Source organism: Hyla sarda, chromosome 1 (genome assembly GCF_029499605.1).
Source record: "Hyla sarda isolate aHylSar1 chromosome 1, aHylSar1.hap1, whole genome shotgun sequence".
In the NCBI taxonomy this organism is placed as follows: Eukaryota; Metazoa; Chordata; class Amphibia; order Anura; family Hylidae; genus Hyla; species Hyla sarda.
This window is the reverse complement of record NC_079189.1, coordinates 417,925,592-417,943,403: the sequence shown is the minus strand read 5'-3', so window position 1 is coordinate 417,943,403 and position 17,812 is coordinate 417,925,592. Positions and strand designations below refer to the sequence as shown.

Here is a 17,812-nt window from a genome sequence, read left to right as displayed (position 1 = left end):
AAGAGAACTGTATGAGGACTTGAGAACCAAAATTGTGGAAAAATATCAACAATCTCAAGGTTACAAGTCCATCTCCAAAGATCTAGATTTGCCTTTGTCCACAGTGCGCAACATTATCAAGAAGTTTGCAACCCATGGCACTGTAGCTAATCTCCCTGGGTGTCGACAGAAGAGAAAAATTGATGAAAGGTGTCAATGCAGTATAGTCCGGATGGTGGATAAGCAGCCCCAAACAAGTTCCAAAGATATTCAAGCTTTCCTGCAGGCTCAGGGAGCATCAGTGTCAGCGCGAACTGTCAAATTATTATTTTTTTTATCAGAAATTTTTATTGATGACCTCAAACATACGTCAAAAAGCACCCAGAAATGGACGGCAACAAAGCGCTGGAGAGTTCTGAGAGTTCTCAGCAATGAGTCCAGATCTAAATCCCATTGAACAACTGTGGAGAGATCTTAAAATTGCTGTTGGGAAAAGGCGCCCTTCCAATAAGAGAATCCTGGAGCAGTTTGCTAAGGAGGAGTGGTCCAACATTCCGGCTGAGAGGTGTAAGAAGCTTATTGATGGTTATAGGAAGCGACTGATTTCAGTAATTTTTTCCAAAGGGTGTGCACTAAATATTTATTTAAGGGTGCCAATAGCTTTGTCCAGACCATTTTTGGAGTGACATTATGTCCATTTTGCTTTTTTTTTTTCTCCCCCTTTTGCTTCCCCCCCCCCCCCCCCCCCTTTTTGGTTTAGTTCCAATACACACAAAGGGAATAAACATGTATATATCAAAACCATGTGTTATTGCAATTCTTCGCTGTGAGAACTACATAATTTTCTTGACAAATTTCAGGGGTGCCAACATATATGGCCATGACACTAACTTATCTCTCTATCCAAAGGATAAGGGGATGTTTTAGATCGCGGGGGGTCCTGGACGGGGCGGTAGCAGTCTGCGGGAAGCGCAGTGTCGTCCCCAGCAGAAAGCCGTGGCAGACTCTATGGGGTACGTGGAGGGTGTGTGGCGGCCGCCGCATACTGTGGCGGCCCCGTCCTGGAGAGCGGACCACCGCGATGTAGAACTTTGCATAGGGGATAAGTTATATTACAATACAGATGTCCTTAAATGTATTGTCTGTTTGTCATCTGAAACACTAATACCCTAAACTAAATGCTTAAAGTGTACCTGTCATTAGCAAAAACTTTTGTAATATATATATTGGTTAAAAAATGTGTATATTTTTGTCCCTGCAGCTATTGCCTTCTGTGTGAAGACAAAATACAAGTGTTGGCAGACAAGCAGGGCTCTGTGTATTGAGGCTCTATGACATGCTCCTGGCTTACACAGCAGTATGATTGACAAGCCGGGAGCCTGCACAGAGCCCTGCTTTTCCCGCCCTCACTTTCTGTATTTAGTCTATGCACAGACACACACAGTCAATAACTGCAAGGACAGCATTTTTTTTCACGCAAAAATATACAAATTTTTTAACCAATGTATATTACAAATATACATATAATGGTATTATCTACATTTTATAAAAAGTTTTTGCTAACAGGTACACTTTAATCTTATTGTGGCGCTGGGTAAGTGGTTATGTAAGACATAATTGTGTATTTCGCCAGTGTACCTGTCGTGTGTAGCTACCAGGCTAAGGTAGTGTGGTGTACCACTGTTTTAGGTCCGGTGGGAAAACCGGATACGGGACAAAAATGAGTCAGCATTTCACTCCGGTCGGCTCATTGAAATACATTACATATGGGCCGCATACGGGCCGTAGCCGTATGTGGTCCCATATCGTGTAAAACGTGGTGTGAACCCAGCCTAAGTTAGATATGAAGAATTCAAGAAAAGTTGAATCCCTAGCAAATGATAGCTGCTGAAGACTTAGAAAAAGTCAACTTTCAGACCTGGATTTTTATGGAATGAACAGCAGGTTGTTTGGGGGGGCCTTCCATTCTCTTCTTGGCCAGCTTTTCAGTGTGGCCAAAACCACAGGTGCTAAAAACAGCTGGTTTATAGGCTTTAAGGCAATGTGCAAGTTGCTCTGCAAGTTAAAGGGGTACTCCACCCTAGACTTCTTATCTCCTATCTAATGGATCGGGGAAAAGATGTCTGATCGTGGGTTGTCCGGCAGCTGTGACCCCCCCCCCCCCCCACGATCTCCGGCCTGGCACCCCAGCATTCTAAACATTTATATTCAAAAGGCCGGTTTCAGACGGTCATGGTCTTGACGTCATGCCCTGCCCCCTCCATTTGTGTCTATGGGAGGGGACGTGACAGTTGTGGTCTGATTTGTTTGGTGGCTGGTAGTAAGCCACCTGTATAGATAAAGAAGATTATTGTATAAGTAGTACTTGGACAAGTAGGAATTTATTTTGGATTTTGTGTGAAGGTTGTATTTTTGTTTGCTAATTGATAAACATCAGAAACTCTACTTAAAGGGTACCTCTCATCAAAAAAACTTTTGATATATTATAGATTAATGTATGCAGAATAACTTTACAATTGCATGTTATTAAAAAATATGCTTCTTTCTATTTAATTTTCCATTTTGAAGAAATGACCACTAGGGGTCTCCCTACCAGTCCTGGCAGCAAGCATTTAAGACTTATGCTGGAGTCCTAAACACTACAAGCTGCCAGTCTGCTTTGTTCACAAAGGAGAACATTCAGAGCTGCCAGCCTGCTTTGTTCACAAAGCAGGCTGAGATTAATAATAGATTTATAGGGGTATCTACTAACCCGTATATGTGATCTCCCAAACTAAATATAGTAAAGAGGGGGGGGGGTGCCACTGCAAAGCGTGCCCCCATATGAGGAAAACAGAAAGCATTTCTATCAAAACTACAGGAAGAACCTTTAAGATCAAGGGGTTGATTAACTGTAGAACCAAGGCTGTCGTTTATGTGGCCATATGCTCCTGCTACCTACTCTATGTAGGAAAGACAATCAGAGAACTTCGCCGTAGGGTGCTGGAGCATTTGGGAGACATTCGCAACAAAAGAGACACTGCGATTGCCAAGCACATGAACGAAGTCCACGGGGGGGACCCATCACATATTCAGTTTTTTGGTCTTGAAAAAATGCGCCCGTCTCCAAGAGGGGGCAACCTTGACCAAATGCTCCTACAGCGGGAGACACGATGGATATACGTCTTAGATACAGTAGTCCCTAAGGGGCTTAACGAGCAGCTTATTTTTACCAGTTTTCTATAATGGATGGATACCGCTGGGGATACCCTTGGGGTGTAGGCTAGGTAGTCAGGGGGGGCTGTAGTCAGCCCACGAGTTAGTACACCCCCTAAATAGGGAGTAGAAGGGTTTATAGACTAGGTTCCAGTGCGGGACCGCCCTTATAAGGGCGGCCACCCCGCCTAGGTTTAGGGACTAGTGATAGGGCTTAATAGGGACAACATAGGCTCACTAGGCCCCTGCTATATTTCCCTCCTCTCCCATTAGAGTTGCGCCCCCTCTTCCCCGGCGGTATCCGTTACAATATGACTTAGACAGTGTGATCTTGTGAGTTGATTTCCCTTGATCGTATTGTTGTAGTCATATTTATACATTCATTAATATCTGGTTCTGTGTAGCCCCCATTAACTAACTAATATACTTTCCCGACCTCTGTTCCCAGGTCTGTGCCAGCTCTACGCTCCTGTCTTGGGTCCCTTTGGGTCTGGAGCAATAGGGGACCAAGTCCTGCTCTAGATGCCAATCAATTATATTTACTCAATATTTTGTTGTACAGAGTTAATCATGCGCACATCACTGCCCCATTAGTTCAGTCCCTAGGGTGCGATCCGGATTTAGTCAATAAAGCCATTATTACACTGTGGGTCAGATGTCCTTCTGACTCACAGCGTCTTTCCTTATCCACGGTGCGATTAGGGTTAATATTTCTCCGCTTACCTACTCGCTAGATTAGCGAGGCTGGGTTGACACCCTCCTACTTCGGCGTTGGTATGGAGATGGCGTCTGGGCGGAGTCTCCACCCACAGCCCCGGAAGCGGATAAGGCGTCAGACGCCGTCCGCTCAGGAGACGCGTGTGAGCAGCCGGCTAACAGTTCGGCTCCCCGCCACTGCGGGTAACACACGTCCCTGGAGCTTTCTATTCGCAATTAGGACGCCGCAACCGTGAGTGTTGTTCCTTTTGTTTACAGGTATGTGCACCGTGATTTAGGAGATAGCCAGAACAAATGGCATTTTCTTTCCTTTTCCTTCACAGGTGTCGTACTATGCCTCTGATAGAACCGTGAGTGCATGCATATATTTGTTACAGGCACCATACAGCCCGGACATGGTATACTGAACGGTATTTCTTTTTATGTGTTTATTTGCAGGTGGACCCGGTCTATTGGGTTAAGGAAGAACTCCATCTTCTGAGCCCCAATGTTTATGGGCTCAGATACTTTTATTGTCTACTATTATGAGATATGTACCACTTGTTTAGCCCCTGAGGAGGTCACATGTTACAGTGTGCTGAAACGCGTAGGGCATTGTGGTTTTTCCAAAACATAGAGAGGGACATTTATCAATGTTTGCTTATGTATTCTTTTTTTTAGTAATTTTTTCCTTACTTTTTTTTTGCTTATGTGCGACGTATTTATCAACTGCTTTCAGCCTGTTGATAATTTTCTTTCACGTAAGCAATTTTTCCTTTTTTACTTTGGTAGTAGCTTTTTCTGCTCCATGTTTGAGCTGGAGTAAATTTAGTCAATTTTTAACGCTGTTGCGACTTTTTTTTGCGCAGTTGCGACTGTCGCAGTTAATAAATACCTGACTACCCGTAGTCCATTTTAAAATTATTACTACATAGTAAATTTTAGGAAAACTTGCTTTTCTCGCTTTCCAGTCAAAATGTCGCACGAAAAATCGTGTAGTCGCAGTTGCGACAATTTTGCGACAATTATAGTAAAGAAAACCTGACTAAACCCGTTGATAAATGTCCATAAGAGAGCCTATTACGGGCATCTATGTACTGTTGTGTACATTATCCTAATATTGTGGGAGCCCTCTCCCCATCTGTTATATTTTAGCAGATTATATCAGGCGTCTATTTGGTTTGTGCACTTCTCATCTGAGTGCTACAAACAACAATACTGCATCACATGCATTATATTTCTTAATTACCATTATTAAAAGCTAAGTTTTATATGCACCTCCCCCCCCCCCCCCCCCCCCCCCTCTTTACTGAACAAAGCAGGCTGGCAGCTCTGAGTGTTTAGGACTCCAGCATGAGTCAGAAATGCTTGCTGACAGGACTGATCGGGAAAAATACAATAGAAAGAAGCATATTTTTCATTAACATGCTATTGGAAAGTTATTTAACATTCATACATCTAAAATATATCAAAAGTTTTTTTGATGAAAGGTACCCTTTAAACTTCTGTGTCCCTGACTTTACTTCTATTTTGCTTGATTCTACAGGACTAATCTCCCAAATTGCTATAAATCAAGTTAGTCTATGTCAATTCACATACTTAAAGGGTAGCTCCCACCATCACTTTTTTTCTTTTTTCTGTCCCTGCCTATTACCCATCTATCCCTAACCCCCTGCCTTTAATTTTTTTTTTTTACTTATTAAAAATGCCTTTTTGTCTGTGCCTGGTAGTGTGCTCACCACCAGGCAGACTTCCCCAGCAGGCACCACGTCACTGATGCCTGCTGGGGCCGACACTTACGCCCGTAGTTCACCTATACAGGGCGCCTCCAGCCGTTTCACCACTGCAACTCCCAGCTTGCCCTGACATCTATTGGCTGTCAGGGCATACTGGGAGTTGTAGTGGGGAAACAACTGGAGGCATACTGTATAGGTGAACACCGTGATGGCTGCACATCCCTCTCCCGCCGCGCAGCCCGCAACCCCCCTGGCCCCGCTGCGCCGCTAAACCCACTACCCCCCTCCCCTCCCCCAGCCAAAGCATAAGCATTTAGAACAGGAATTTTACCTGTTGCCGGGAGCCAGGGCCACCGTACGAGGCCAGGGAGCCTGCGCGCGTCCTCTTCCTTCAAAGCGCTCGCTCCCGCCTGTCTGATTGACAGGCGGGAGCGAGCACCGCAGTGAATGAATTCCGACTCGTTGCCAGGCTTCAACGAGTCGAAATTCATTAGTGACGTCACTGCCGAATGCATTTGGCCACTAGGAGGGCGACCCCTAGTGGCCGAATTTAAAAGTGATTTTAAACTGTTTTAAAATCACTTTTTTTAATTAAAGTATATTAGAGATATGTTGTAGTACTTAAGTACTACAACATATCAATTTTTAGATTTCATGACAGTGCCCATTTAAGGTTTTTCTGCCTCTATCCATAACTGCAAACTAACTTTGAAGAAGCTGTGATAAAAATCATATGGAATTGCTTAAATAGAAAAGCTTTTTAAGTTGCCTACCAGGGGCTTGGTTACTTATAATTGTGTCAATTTACTGTTACTAGAAGGGAATAGTGTTTGGGGTTGTAGATGAGGTTCCTGACCATTTTTCTTCCTAGCCTATCAACAAGATCTCAACAGACTGTCTTAAGAATGGGTCTCCATGGTGTATTTAGCTGTGACCGGGATTGTGAGTCCAACAATTGCTGTGTTGTACAGTGTGGATCGTGGTGCATTGTAAAGTAAGTAAATGGTGCGACCCTAAAATGGCAGCGACTGAAACCCAGCAATTGTGATAAATAAGTTCAAGATGGCTTTCCTGCCACTGTAGAGTCAAGCTTACTTTTGGGTTACAATTTAATATCCTTAGGTGCGATACAGTGTGAACCACACAGTTTGACATGGGATCTCTGGTTATGCGACCTCTGTCATGGCCAAAATTGCTATGTAACCCTAGTCTAAAGGGGTTATTAAGCATTGGAAAAATGTGTCTGCCTTCTTTTAAAACCAATGCCACACCTGTCTTCAGCTTGTGTGTGTGCACTGCTCCATTCACTTCAGTGGAACAGAGCTACAGTACTACACACAAACTAAGGACAAGAGTCTAACTGTTTCTGGAAGAAAGCAGCTATGATTTTTAACTCTGCATAACCCCATTAAAGGAGAACTCCAGCGAAAATCAACTTATCCCCAAGCCACAGGATAGGGAATAAGTAGCTGGTCTGACTCCTCGCGATCTTTGAGACGGGACCCCCGCCCTCTCAGTGAGGAGTGTGTGTCATCTACCAGCGGCATGTGCTCCATTCTTTTTTTATGGACGCACCAACAATGCCCGAGTGCTGTAGTCGGGTCTTTTCGACGCTTTTATAGAAATGAATGGAGTATGCGCTGCCTGCTGCACTCGCTCCTCACTTAGCGCTGGGGCCCGTTAAGGAGATCGTAGGAGGTCCCAGCGATCGGACCCCCTGCAATCAATTACTTATTCCCATCCTGTTTATAGGGGATACATTCATTTTCAATGGATATCTCCTTTAAGTTTGGATCCTAGTTGTAGAATATGTAATTTCATTAATAATCTGTAGTCTGTCTGAAATGTCAAAAGTTTTGCTAAAACCCTCACTGATCGCTAAGATCAGTAGGCAGAAGCACGAAGCGGAGTATTTTTGCCCCTTCGTCTTTGTGATTGGTTGGGGGTCTGGACTAAACTGATCAAAACTCTTGACATTTCTGTATACCTCCTTAAGATTTCTCTAAGTACTATTACTTTTTAAGTTATTAGTGTACCTCCTACTATAGCAAACTTCCCATGCGTCAAAGAAAAACATACTACAGCTATATCCGTTAAGTAGACTTTTTCTGATTTATAATGAAAACAGCAAACTAAGCTTCCTTTAGAAATGTATTGCTGTTCTTTTACTTTGGGTATTTGGACTTTATATCGTACGATTGGGCTTCATGGTTTAAATTTGTAGTTTCCAAAACTGAACCGATTTGATATCCCCATACTTAATGTATAAAGTTACTGTAATTTCTTTTCCCTATTGGTCAGAATGCATTATACATACTTCATAAGTACATGGAAAGACAGTAATGCGATGAGTACAAATTGACAACTTTTCAGGTGTGAACATTGCTGTTAGGAAAATAGTGTTTCTATCCTTCCTTACTATTACATGATTGACAGCTTGACTTTTACTGTCGGTGAGTTCACTTTCTATAGCCTAAAGTAGGAGGAAAAATATTTTAATATACGTGACAGAAAGCTCGACACTAAAATTTGCAGCTGATATAGCTTTACAATGGTGTGTTTTTGAGAACTGCATCTCTTAGCACATAGGGGGAGATTTATCAAAACCTGTGCAAAGGAAAAGTTGCCCAGTTGCCCATAGCAACCAATCAGATTGCTTCTTTCATTTTGCAGAGGCCTTGTTAACAATGAAAGGAGCAAGCTGATTGGTTTGCTATGGGCAACTGGGCAACTTTTCCTCTGGACAGGTTTTGATAAATCTCCCCCATAGACCCTACATCAGATGGCTATATATCTTGATCAAATTTACTCTGAAGAAAAGAGAAGACTGAAACCCCCTAAAAAAACTAAACTTTTGGCACGTATTACTAGGGTGCTGTAATATCCAAAAATAAGTAAATTGATAGCATTAGCAAAAATAGTCTCAAAAACTAACATTTTTAGTTTATGGTTGATAAAAACATCCCAAGAGTATATGTGCTACGTAGCACATACACTGCACTCTTGTGATGGTTTTTTATACCAAGAACTGAATAAAAATGTAAGTTCCTTTTTTCTTTTTTTTTCTTTTTTTTTTAGTTATTGACCAAAGTATATGATATCATTGGCTTGTTGACCTACATCTGATTACCCCAAGTTAAAGGGGTACTCTGCTTATATAAAACTGATCCCCCCCCCCCCCCCCACCCCGTGATCTCCAGAATGGTGCCCGTCTTTTACTTCATAGCGCTCTGACCCCCACCTTCTGAGATGAACTGATCTGCTAAGGCTGGTCATAACCATGTCCAGCCTTAGCCGATCCTTGTTAAGCAGGCTGTCGTTCCGAAGACAAATTTGTCTCAGACGATAATGTCCTGAGCGCTCCAAGGTAATAGACAGCCCTGTTCTGGAGACTGCGGGGGTACCAGAAGTCGGACCCCTTGCGATCATGCACTTATTCCCTATCCTGTAAATGGGTATTAGTTTTACATAACTGGTCAACCCCCTTTAACCCCTTAAGGACTCAGCCCATTTGGGCCTTAGGGACTCAGACAATTTTATTTTTACATTTTCGTTTTTTTCCTCCTTTCCTTCCAAAAAATCATACCGTATATACTCGAGTATAAGCCGAGTTTTTCAGCACGATTTTTCGTGCTGAAAACACCCCCCTCGGCTTATACTCGAGTGAACTCCCCCACCCGCAGTGGTCTTCAACCTGCGGACCTCCAGAGGTTTCAAAACTACAACTCCCAGCAAGCCCGGGCAGCCATCGGCTGTCCGGGCTTGCTGGGAGTTGTAGTTTTGAAACCTCCGGAGGTCCGCAGGTTGAAGACCACTGCGGCCTTCGACATCATCCAGTCCCCTCTCACCCCCCTTTTAGTTCTGTACAGTACTCACCTCCGCTCGGCGCTGGTCCGGTCCTGCAGGGCTGTCCGGAGAGGAGGTGGTCCGGTGGCATAGTGGTTCCGGGCTGCTATCTTCACCGGGGAGGCCTCTTCTAAGCGCTTCGGGCCCGGCCTCAGAATATTCACGTTGCCTTGACAACGACACAGAGGTGCGTTCATTGCCAACGTACTTCTGCGTCATTGTCAAGGCAACGCCTCTATTCCGGGCCGGAAGCGCGGAGAAGAGGCGCCCCCAGTGAAGATAGCAGCCCGGAACCACTATGCCACCGGACCACCTCCTCTCCGGACAGCCCTGCAGGACCGGACCAGCGCCGAGCGGAGGTGAGTACTCAAAACTAAAGGGGGTGAGAGGGGGCTGGATGATGTCGAAGGCCGCAGTGGTCTTCAACCTGCGGACCTCCGGAGGTTTCAAAACTACAACTCCCAGCAAGCCCGGACAGCCGATGGCTGCCCGGGCTTGCTGGGAGTTGTAGTTTTGAAACCTCTGGAGGTCCGCAGGTTGAAGACCACTGAGGGCGAATGATGAGAAGAGGATGATGAAGGGGGGGGGGGGGGGGGGTGTGGGATGATGACAAGAGGATGATGAAGGGGGGATGGTGGTATGATGAAGGGGGGATGTGTGGGATGATGACAAGGGGATGATGAAGGGGGGATGTGTGGGATGATGACAAGGGGATGATGAAGGGGGGATGTGTGGGATGATGACAAGGGGATGATGAAGGGGGGATGTGTGGGATAATAAGGGGATGATGAAGGGGGGATGTGTGGGATGATGAAAAGGGGATGATGATGAGGATGTTAATGACGGGTCTGGATGATGACAGGGGGGATGATGTATTTCCCACCCTAGGCTTATACTCGAGTCAATAACTTTTCCTGGGATTTTGGGTTGAAATTAGGGGTCTCGGCTTATACTCGGGTCGGCTTATACTCGAGTATATACGGTAACTCTTTTATATTTTCATCCACAGACTAGTATGAGCGCTTGTTTTTTGCGAGACCAGTTGTCTTTTGTAATGCCATCACTCATTTTACCATAAAATGTATGGCGCAACCAAAAAAATACTATTTGTGTGGGGAAATTACAAAGAAAACCGCAATTTTGCAAATTTTGGAAGGTTTCGTTTTCATGCTGTACACTTTACGGTAAAATAGACCTGTTTTCTTTATTCTGTGGGTCAATACGATTAAAATGATACCCATAATTACATAGTTTTTTATTATTATACCGCTTTAAAAAAATCACAAACTTTTTAACCAAATTAGTGCGTTTAAAATTCCTCTATTTTGCTGACCTATAACTCTTTCATTTTTCCGTATAAGCGGTGGTATGGGGGCTCATTTTTTTTGCTGTGATCTGTAATTTTTTTTCGATACCACATTTGCATATGTAAAACTTTAAATACATTTTTTATCAATTTTTTTAAAATAAAATCTTAAAAAAAAAAAGCAGCAATTTTGGACTTTAAAAAAAAGTTTTTTTTACGTTCACGCCGTTCACCATATGGGATAATTAACATTATATTTTAATAGTTTGGATATTTATGCACGCGGTGATACCCAATATGTTTATTTAAAAAAAAATGTTTTTGACTTTTTGGGGTAAAATGGGGAAAACTGACAATTTGCATTTTTTTTGGGGGGGGGGGGGGGGGGGGGGGTGGAGTCCGCAGGTTTGAGACCACTGCTGTACGCTGTATCCCTATGTCCGGGCTGCAAAACATAAAGAAAATTAACTTTAACTTACCTATGTCGGCCTCACACTGGGGACTGGAACGTCGGACAGCCGTCAGCCTATCACCGACCGGCTTCTTACAGGACAGTGGGCGCAGCCTATCACTGGCCGGGGCGGGGCATCGCTCCGGCCGGTGATAGGCTGACGGCTGTTCGACGTTCCAGTCCCCAGTGTGAGGCCGACATAGGTAAGTTAAAGTTTATTTTCTTTATCTTTTGCAGCCCGGGCATAGGGATACAGCGTACAGCAGTGGTCTCAAACCTGCGGACTTTCAGGTGTTGCAAAACAGCCGTTGGTTGTCGGGGCATGCTGGGAGTTGTAGTTTTGCTACATCTGGAGACCACTGGTGTACAGTGAGTTCCAGCTCCAGCGGCCCCCAACAAAGAGGAGGAGGGCAGTGTTTGACATATGTGAGTAGTACCCCGCTGGGCTGATAATTAATTGGGGGGAGCAGAACAGCGCTGGTGGGTCACATAATTTTTGGGGGGTGAAAGAAATACCGTGGAACCGCCATAAGTCACAAAAATACCGTGATACACATTTGGTCATACTCCTGACTATCATAACTGCACAGTAGTAAAGATGGTTGCTACAACCTCGCTGGAAATGACAAAAAAGACATGAGGAGCATGACATGGGAAGAAAATGTGAACGAATAAGAGTTCTCAGTACAGTATTGATATGCGAGTGCTTTAACCTCTTGTTGTCTTAGGGGAGGGCGGGAATGGTGGATCACGCATCCGTTGTCCTTGTCATTGTTTTTGTTGTCGACCTTGGACAGTCCAAAGCTATTATGTTTGTGTGTGTGTCTTACCTCATTGGCATCTTATATGTGACACTTTTCTGTCTGTCGGCCATATAGCATGAAACCACTCAATAAAATCCACTGGACCACTGTAATTTCCATCTTCCTATAGTCATTTTTATCTGTGTATATCTGATCATTAATATCAGGGCATGTCTGTGTGGAAAAACGGTCACATGGCAGGGTTACCACCGCAATAACTAGTACATTATTTATAGAGGTGCTAGACTTTATCAGCCCCAGTAGTGAAATAGTAGAACACGCTGAGATCTTGGTTTTCTAGAAATTCTAAACCTTATGTTTATGGCTTCCAATAGAGCTGGGCGGTATGACCAAATATTTGTATCACTTTTGTATATTTTTGTAACTTATGGCGGTTCCTCGGTATATAAGGGTATTTCTTTCACCCCCACCCAAAATCATGTGACCCGCCAGCGCCGTTCTGTTCCCCCCCCCCCAAATCATGTTACCCGCCAGCGCCGTTCTGTTCTCCCCAAATCATGTTACCCACCAGCGCTGTTCTGTTCACCCCTCCCCCAAATCATGTTGCCCGCCAGCGCCGTTCTGTTCCCCCCCCAAATCATGTTACCCACCAACGCTGTTCTGTTCCCCCCTCCCCCAAATCATGTTACCCGCCAGCACTGTTCTGCTCCCCCCCCCCCCCAATTAATGATCGGCCTAGTGGGGTACTACTCACATATGTCACCCACAAACACTACCCTCCTCCTCTTTGTTGGGGGCCGCTGGTGCTGGAACTCACTGTACGCCAGTGGTCTCCAACCTGCGGACCCCCAGATGTTGCAAAACTACAACTCCCAGCATGCCTGGACAGCCAACGGCTGGAGGTCTGCAGGTTGGAGACCACTGCTGTACGCTGTATTCAGATGCCCGGGCTGCAAAAGATAAAGAAAATAAACTTTAACTTACCTACGTCGGCCTCACGCTGGGGACTGGAACGTCGGACAGCCGTCAGCCTATCACCGGCCGCAGCGATGTCCCGCCCCAGCCAGTGATAGGCTGAGCCCACTGTCATGTAAGAAGCCGGCCAGAGCTCCTTACATGACGTGTAAGTGCTTGTAACCTATCAGTGTGTTTAACCTATCACTGGCCGGGGCGGGACATCGCTCCGGCCGGTGATAGGCTGACGGCTGTCCGACGTTCCAGTCCCCAGCGTGTGGCCGACGTAGGTAAGTTAAAGTTTATTTTCTTTATGTTTTGCAGCCCGGGCATAGGGATACAGCGTACAGCAATGGTCTCAAACCTGCGGACCTACAGCTGTTGCAAAACTACAACTCCCAGCATGCCCGGACAGCCGTTGGCTGTCCGGGCATGCTGGGAGTTGTAGTTTTGCAACAGCTGGAGGTCTGCAGGTTGGAGACCACTGGCGTACAGTGAGTTCCAGCGCCGGCGGCCCCCAACAAAGAGGAGGAGGGCAGTGTTTGCGGGTGACATATGTGAGTAGTATCCCGCTGGGCTGATCATTAATTGGGGTAGAGCAGAACAGCACTGGCGGGTCACATGATTTGGTGGGGGGAGTAGAACAGTGCTGGTCGGTCACGTATGATTAGTTCCCTGATGTGGGGAGAGCGCTGCGCTGGGCTGATAATTCATTCCCAAGGGGGAGGGGCCAAACCGTTATTGCGGTATGGGAAAAATTCATATCGTGCAGCCCAAAAATTTCGGTATTCGGTATGAACCGGTATACCGCCCAGCCCTAGCTTCCTATGTATACCTATGTTCCGCTGTGAAATTGATTTGTGAGCTTTGCATTGTGTAGTTCATGTTCAACTTTTATTTAATATCTCTATTTCTTCTTTTTCTTGGTTTTGTCTTTTTTTTTTTTTTTTTTTAGTGTCCTTGATTATGAACTTCCTCTTGTTCTTCACATCTTGCTACTTTATATTCTCAAGTATAAGGGGAAACACGTGCACACACAGTTGCTTATATGGGTTCATGATTTCCTGCTAGAAGCTATCTTGAAGGGATGTTTCACCTTATTTTTATCTTAAAACTGCAGAACTTTGGTTCAAGTTTTAAATATTGTAGCAAAGAAATGCATCTAAACTGTGCTGTGTGGCTGAACACTGGCTGCTCTGGAGCACAAGGAAATACAGCTTTGGAAGGCATTCAACATAAAATATCCATTGTGCCCTAAATTTCCTGTGTGTAGTGTACTTGGAAAAAATCTTTAGTATTTAAAGGGGTACTCCCCTGAAAAAAAAAAAAAAAAAAAAAAAAAATATATATATATATATATATATATATATATATATATATATATATATGATAAAATATATATATATATATATATATATATATATATATATATATATATATAAATATATAATATTTATTATTATTATTATTATTATTATTATTATATTATATTTATATTTTTTTTAATAAACTGGTGCCAGAAAGTTAAACAGATTTGTAAATGACTTCTAAAAAAAAAAATCTTAATCCTTCTAGTACTTATCAGCTGCTATATGTGCCACAGGAAGTTCTTTTCTTTTTGAATTTCCTTTCTGTCTGACCATAGTGCTATCTGCTGACACCTTTTTGTCCATTTTAGGAACTGTCCCGAGCAGGATAGGTTTGCTATGGGAATTTTCTCCTACTCTGGACAGTTTCTGAAATGGACAGAGGTGTCAGCAGAGAGCAGTGTGGTCAGACAGAAAGGAAATTCAAAAATAAAAGAACTTCCACTGGAACATACAGCAGCTGATAAGTACTGGAAGGATTACATTTTTTAATAGAAGTAGTTTACAAATCTGTTTAACTTTCTGGCACCAGTTGATTTAGAGTACCCCTTTAAAGGATTTTAAAGCGTTTATGAGTGGGTTTTGACATATCACTAGGATTTACTACCACTTTATGATTGGTGGGGGTACCAATTCTTTATGCAATGCCATATTCTACTAATATTTCATAACATTTTGATATGGAAAGCTTCATGTCACTACATGTTTTTATTTTTTCCTTTACAGATCCTCGCTGGGCATCTATTAATAGAGGTGTTCTGATATGTGATGAATGCTGTAGTGTACACCGGAGCCTGGGGCGTCATATCTCACAAGTGAGGCATCTTAAACACACACCGTGGCCTCCTACCCTGCTACAGGTAAAGGTTCAAGCTTTCTACGGAGTAGTGTTATGGTCTGGTCAGATAGGAGGAGATTTATAAAACCCTGTTCAAATAAATAGTGGAGCAGTTACCTATAGCAGCCTATCAGATACCAGCTTTCATTTGCAAATCTCCCTCAGTGCTTATGTGAGTGCTTAATAGTAAATGAGTGGCTGAAGTTCCCTATGGATAAGGGATACGTTTCGTTCCTCAGAGCACCCCTTTAGGCCATCTTCAAAAGACAGAATTTCCAAGTGGAATCTGCTCAGATATTCAGTTGCAACAGAGTCCTTTTACTTTCGGTGGGATTCTGCTGTACCGTGCATAAGATGGAAACATCTGCCATGGAAATCCTGACTCCGGCCTCCGCTGAAAGAATTAACATGTTAAATCTTTTGCCGGAATCCACTCTGAAATGCGTTGCTGTCTATGGAGACAAAGCATTTATGAGCAGTCTTAGCGCTACCATGTTCTACCCGCACCCACTGTTTGCGGAATGTCCACTCTTGTTTTTCGGGCGGACATTCTGCAAATATTCTACCGTGTGAGCATAGCCTTAAATGGAACCTATCAAGAGTTTCATTATGAGGGAACCATGGGCAGCTTAAAATTAGCAAATGCTTTCTTATAACAAGCATCTATAATTTTCAGAGAAATCATAGTCTGGGTAAGTTCACATGTGCATATTTTCTGCTGCAGATTTGCTGTAGCAGATTTTGCTACCCCTTGAAGTCAGTGAAGCAGATCTGCAGCAGAATGATGCACATGTGAACGTACCCTTTTTTCCCTACCCTGCCAGGCTTGATTTATAGATCTATCATTATCGCAAGGAATATTTCTAGTTCTACATTGCATGGTAGGTGATGTTTGATCCTTTCAAAGGAGTTGTCCAGCCCCAGAAATTTTCTTTTAAAACTGAATAAAAATAAAACAAAAACTAAAATGTATACTAACCTGATCCGTTTTCCTGCCTCTGCTGTTTAACCGCTTATGATCCCAGTGTGGTCATATAACAGGAGGGGACTGGGAGCTGTTGAATGACAGGTGAGTCAGTTAGTTTTTTGGGGGGCTGGACAACCCATTAAAGGTGTATTAATAATTTTTTCCTCTGTTTTGTAAAATTCTCAGTTTACATGCGAACAACCATCTGGGCTGGAGATTAGAGATGAGCGAACTTGCAGTAAATTTGATTCGTCGCGAACTTCTCAGCTCGGCGGTTGCTGACTTTTCCTGCATAAATGAGTTCAGCTTTCAGGTGCTCCCGTGGGCTGGAAAAGGTGGATACAGTCCTAGGAGACTCTTTCCTAGGACTGTATCCACTTTTTCCAGCCCACCGGAGCACCTGAAGGCTGAACTAATTTATGCAGGAAAAGCAGCAACCGCCGAGCTGAGAAGTTCGTGAGGAATTGAATTTACTGTAAGTTCGCTCATCTCTACTGGAGATCTTTGCCTTTATGTAATAACATGTTAGGAGCAAAGAAAATGAATATTTGGGTCTGCCTCAGGCCTGCTTGCTTTAGGAGTATAACCTTCACTGTGGAACTTACCATTCCTATGTACAAAGATTTATTTTTTATTGTGACTACAGCATTTGAGACAGACCCTTTTCAGGTTATAGGTGGCTATGTAGACCAGAAGATTTTTTTTGAGGATAAAGATGCCTTTCTATAAGGCAATAAGGCTGCATTGTATGAAGAAAGTGTTTGTTCCACTCCTGGTTCACAGCATATAGACACCTCAGAAGCTCAGTTGTGCCATCTCTGAGGCATATAAAGTAATTGTTTCTTTATCTCCAGCTACCAGGTTACCTCACAACTTATGTAACCCTAACAGTTCGCTGTAATAACAGGTAGTAGATATTCTACACCATAGGTTAGTTTCAATCACACAACTGCCTGTAGGGGGCAGTGAGTGATTAAAGAATAAAAAAAAAATCTATCAATCTTTTTATCTATAATACCAAGGTCCTGGGTGACCTACAAATCCAATAATGTGTTTACAAGAGTCACATTCTTCTGATTTGTTTAAAAAAAAAAGAAAATACAGTTAAATCCACTTTTAACAAAAGCAGTTCAACTGTTGTATTACATAAAAGTTAAACAGCAAAGTGATACAGCATAGATGTTACAATATAATGACCTTTATTTATTGAAAAATTCTAAAATCACAGAAAACAGACATAGAAAATGTACCCCACAAAGGATAAGTTCACACTGAGGAATTTGAGCGGAATTTCCATGCACGGAATTGCCTGTTGGAATTCCGCTGTGTGAACTCGCACCATTGGTGTGAATTGGTCTCCTGCTGACCCGTTCAGACTGCGGAATTCCACCGCTGAAATTCATCCGCCCAATGAATAAACCTGTTCATTCTTTGCACAGAATTCCGCGAGCACTGTATTGCTGCAGGGCTGCGCGGATTCCGACAGACTTTGTCGAAGGACTTTGGCAGCGGCCGCCAGATGGTATCTCTGCTCGCGAAATACCCCTAAAACTGAAACTATTTGGTACTAGTGTTGCACCCTTAGTCGTGACTATCTTCAAACAAACACACACTCTATTTTAGAACAAATGTTCTGAGGCATGTTTTTCCTATGGGTGTCAACATCTTAAAGCTGACTTGTTGCCACACCAAGGTAAGTATGCTTAATATGCA

General features: G+C 43.5%; 1 protein-coding gene across 5 annotated transcripts in view; it reads left to right on the top strand.

The window, feature by feature from the left end:
- GIT2 (GIT ArfGAP 2) overlaps positions 1 to 17,812 on the top strand; it is a 101,599-nt gene that overhangs the window by 14,674 nt on the left and 69,113 nt on the right. For 4 of the 5 annotated variants that reach the window (XM_056528875.1, XM_056528871.1, XM_056528885.1 and 1 more), the window contains exon 2: positions 15,021 to 15,154. In XM_056528875.1, coding sequence (XP_056384850.1) covers positions 15,021 to 15,154 — 134 coding nt within the window. Of the gene's footprint in view, positions 1 to 8,361; positions 8,479 to 15,020; positions 15,155 to 17,812 lie in introns of those variants that run through there. The other variant, XM_056528893.1, reaches the window with a different exon arrangement.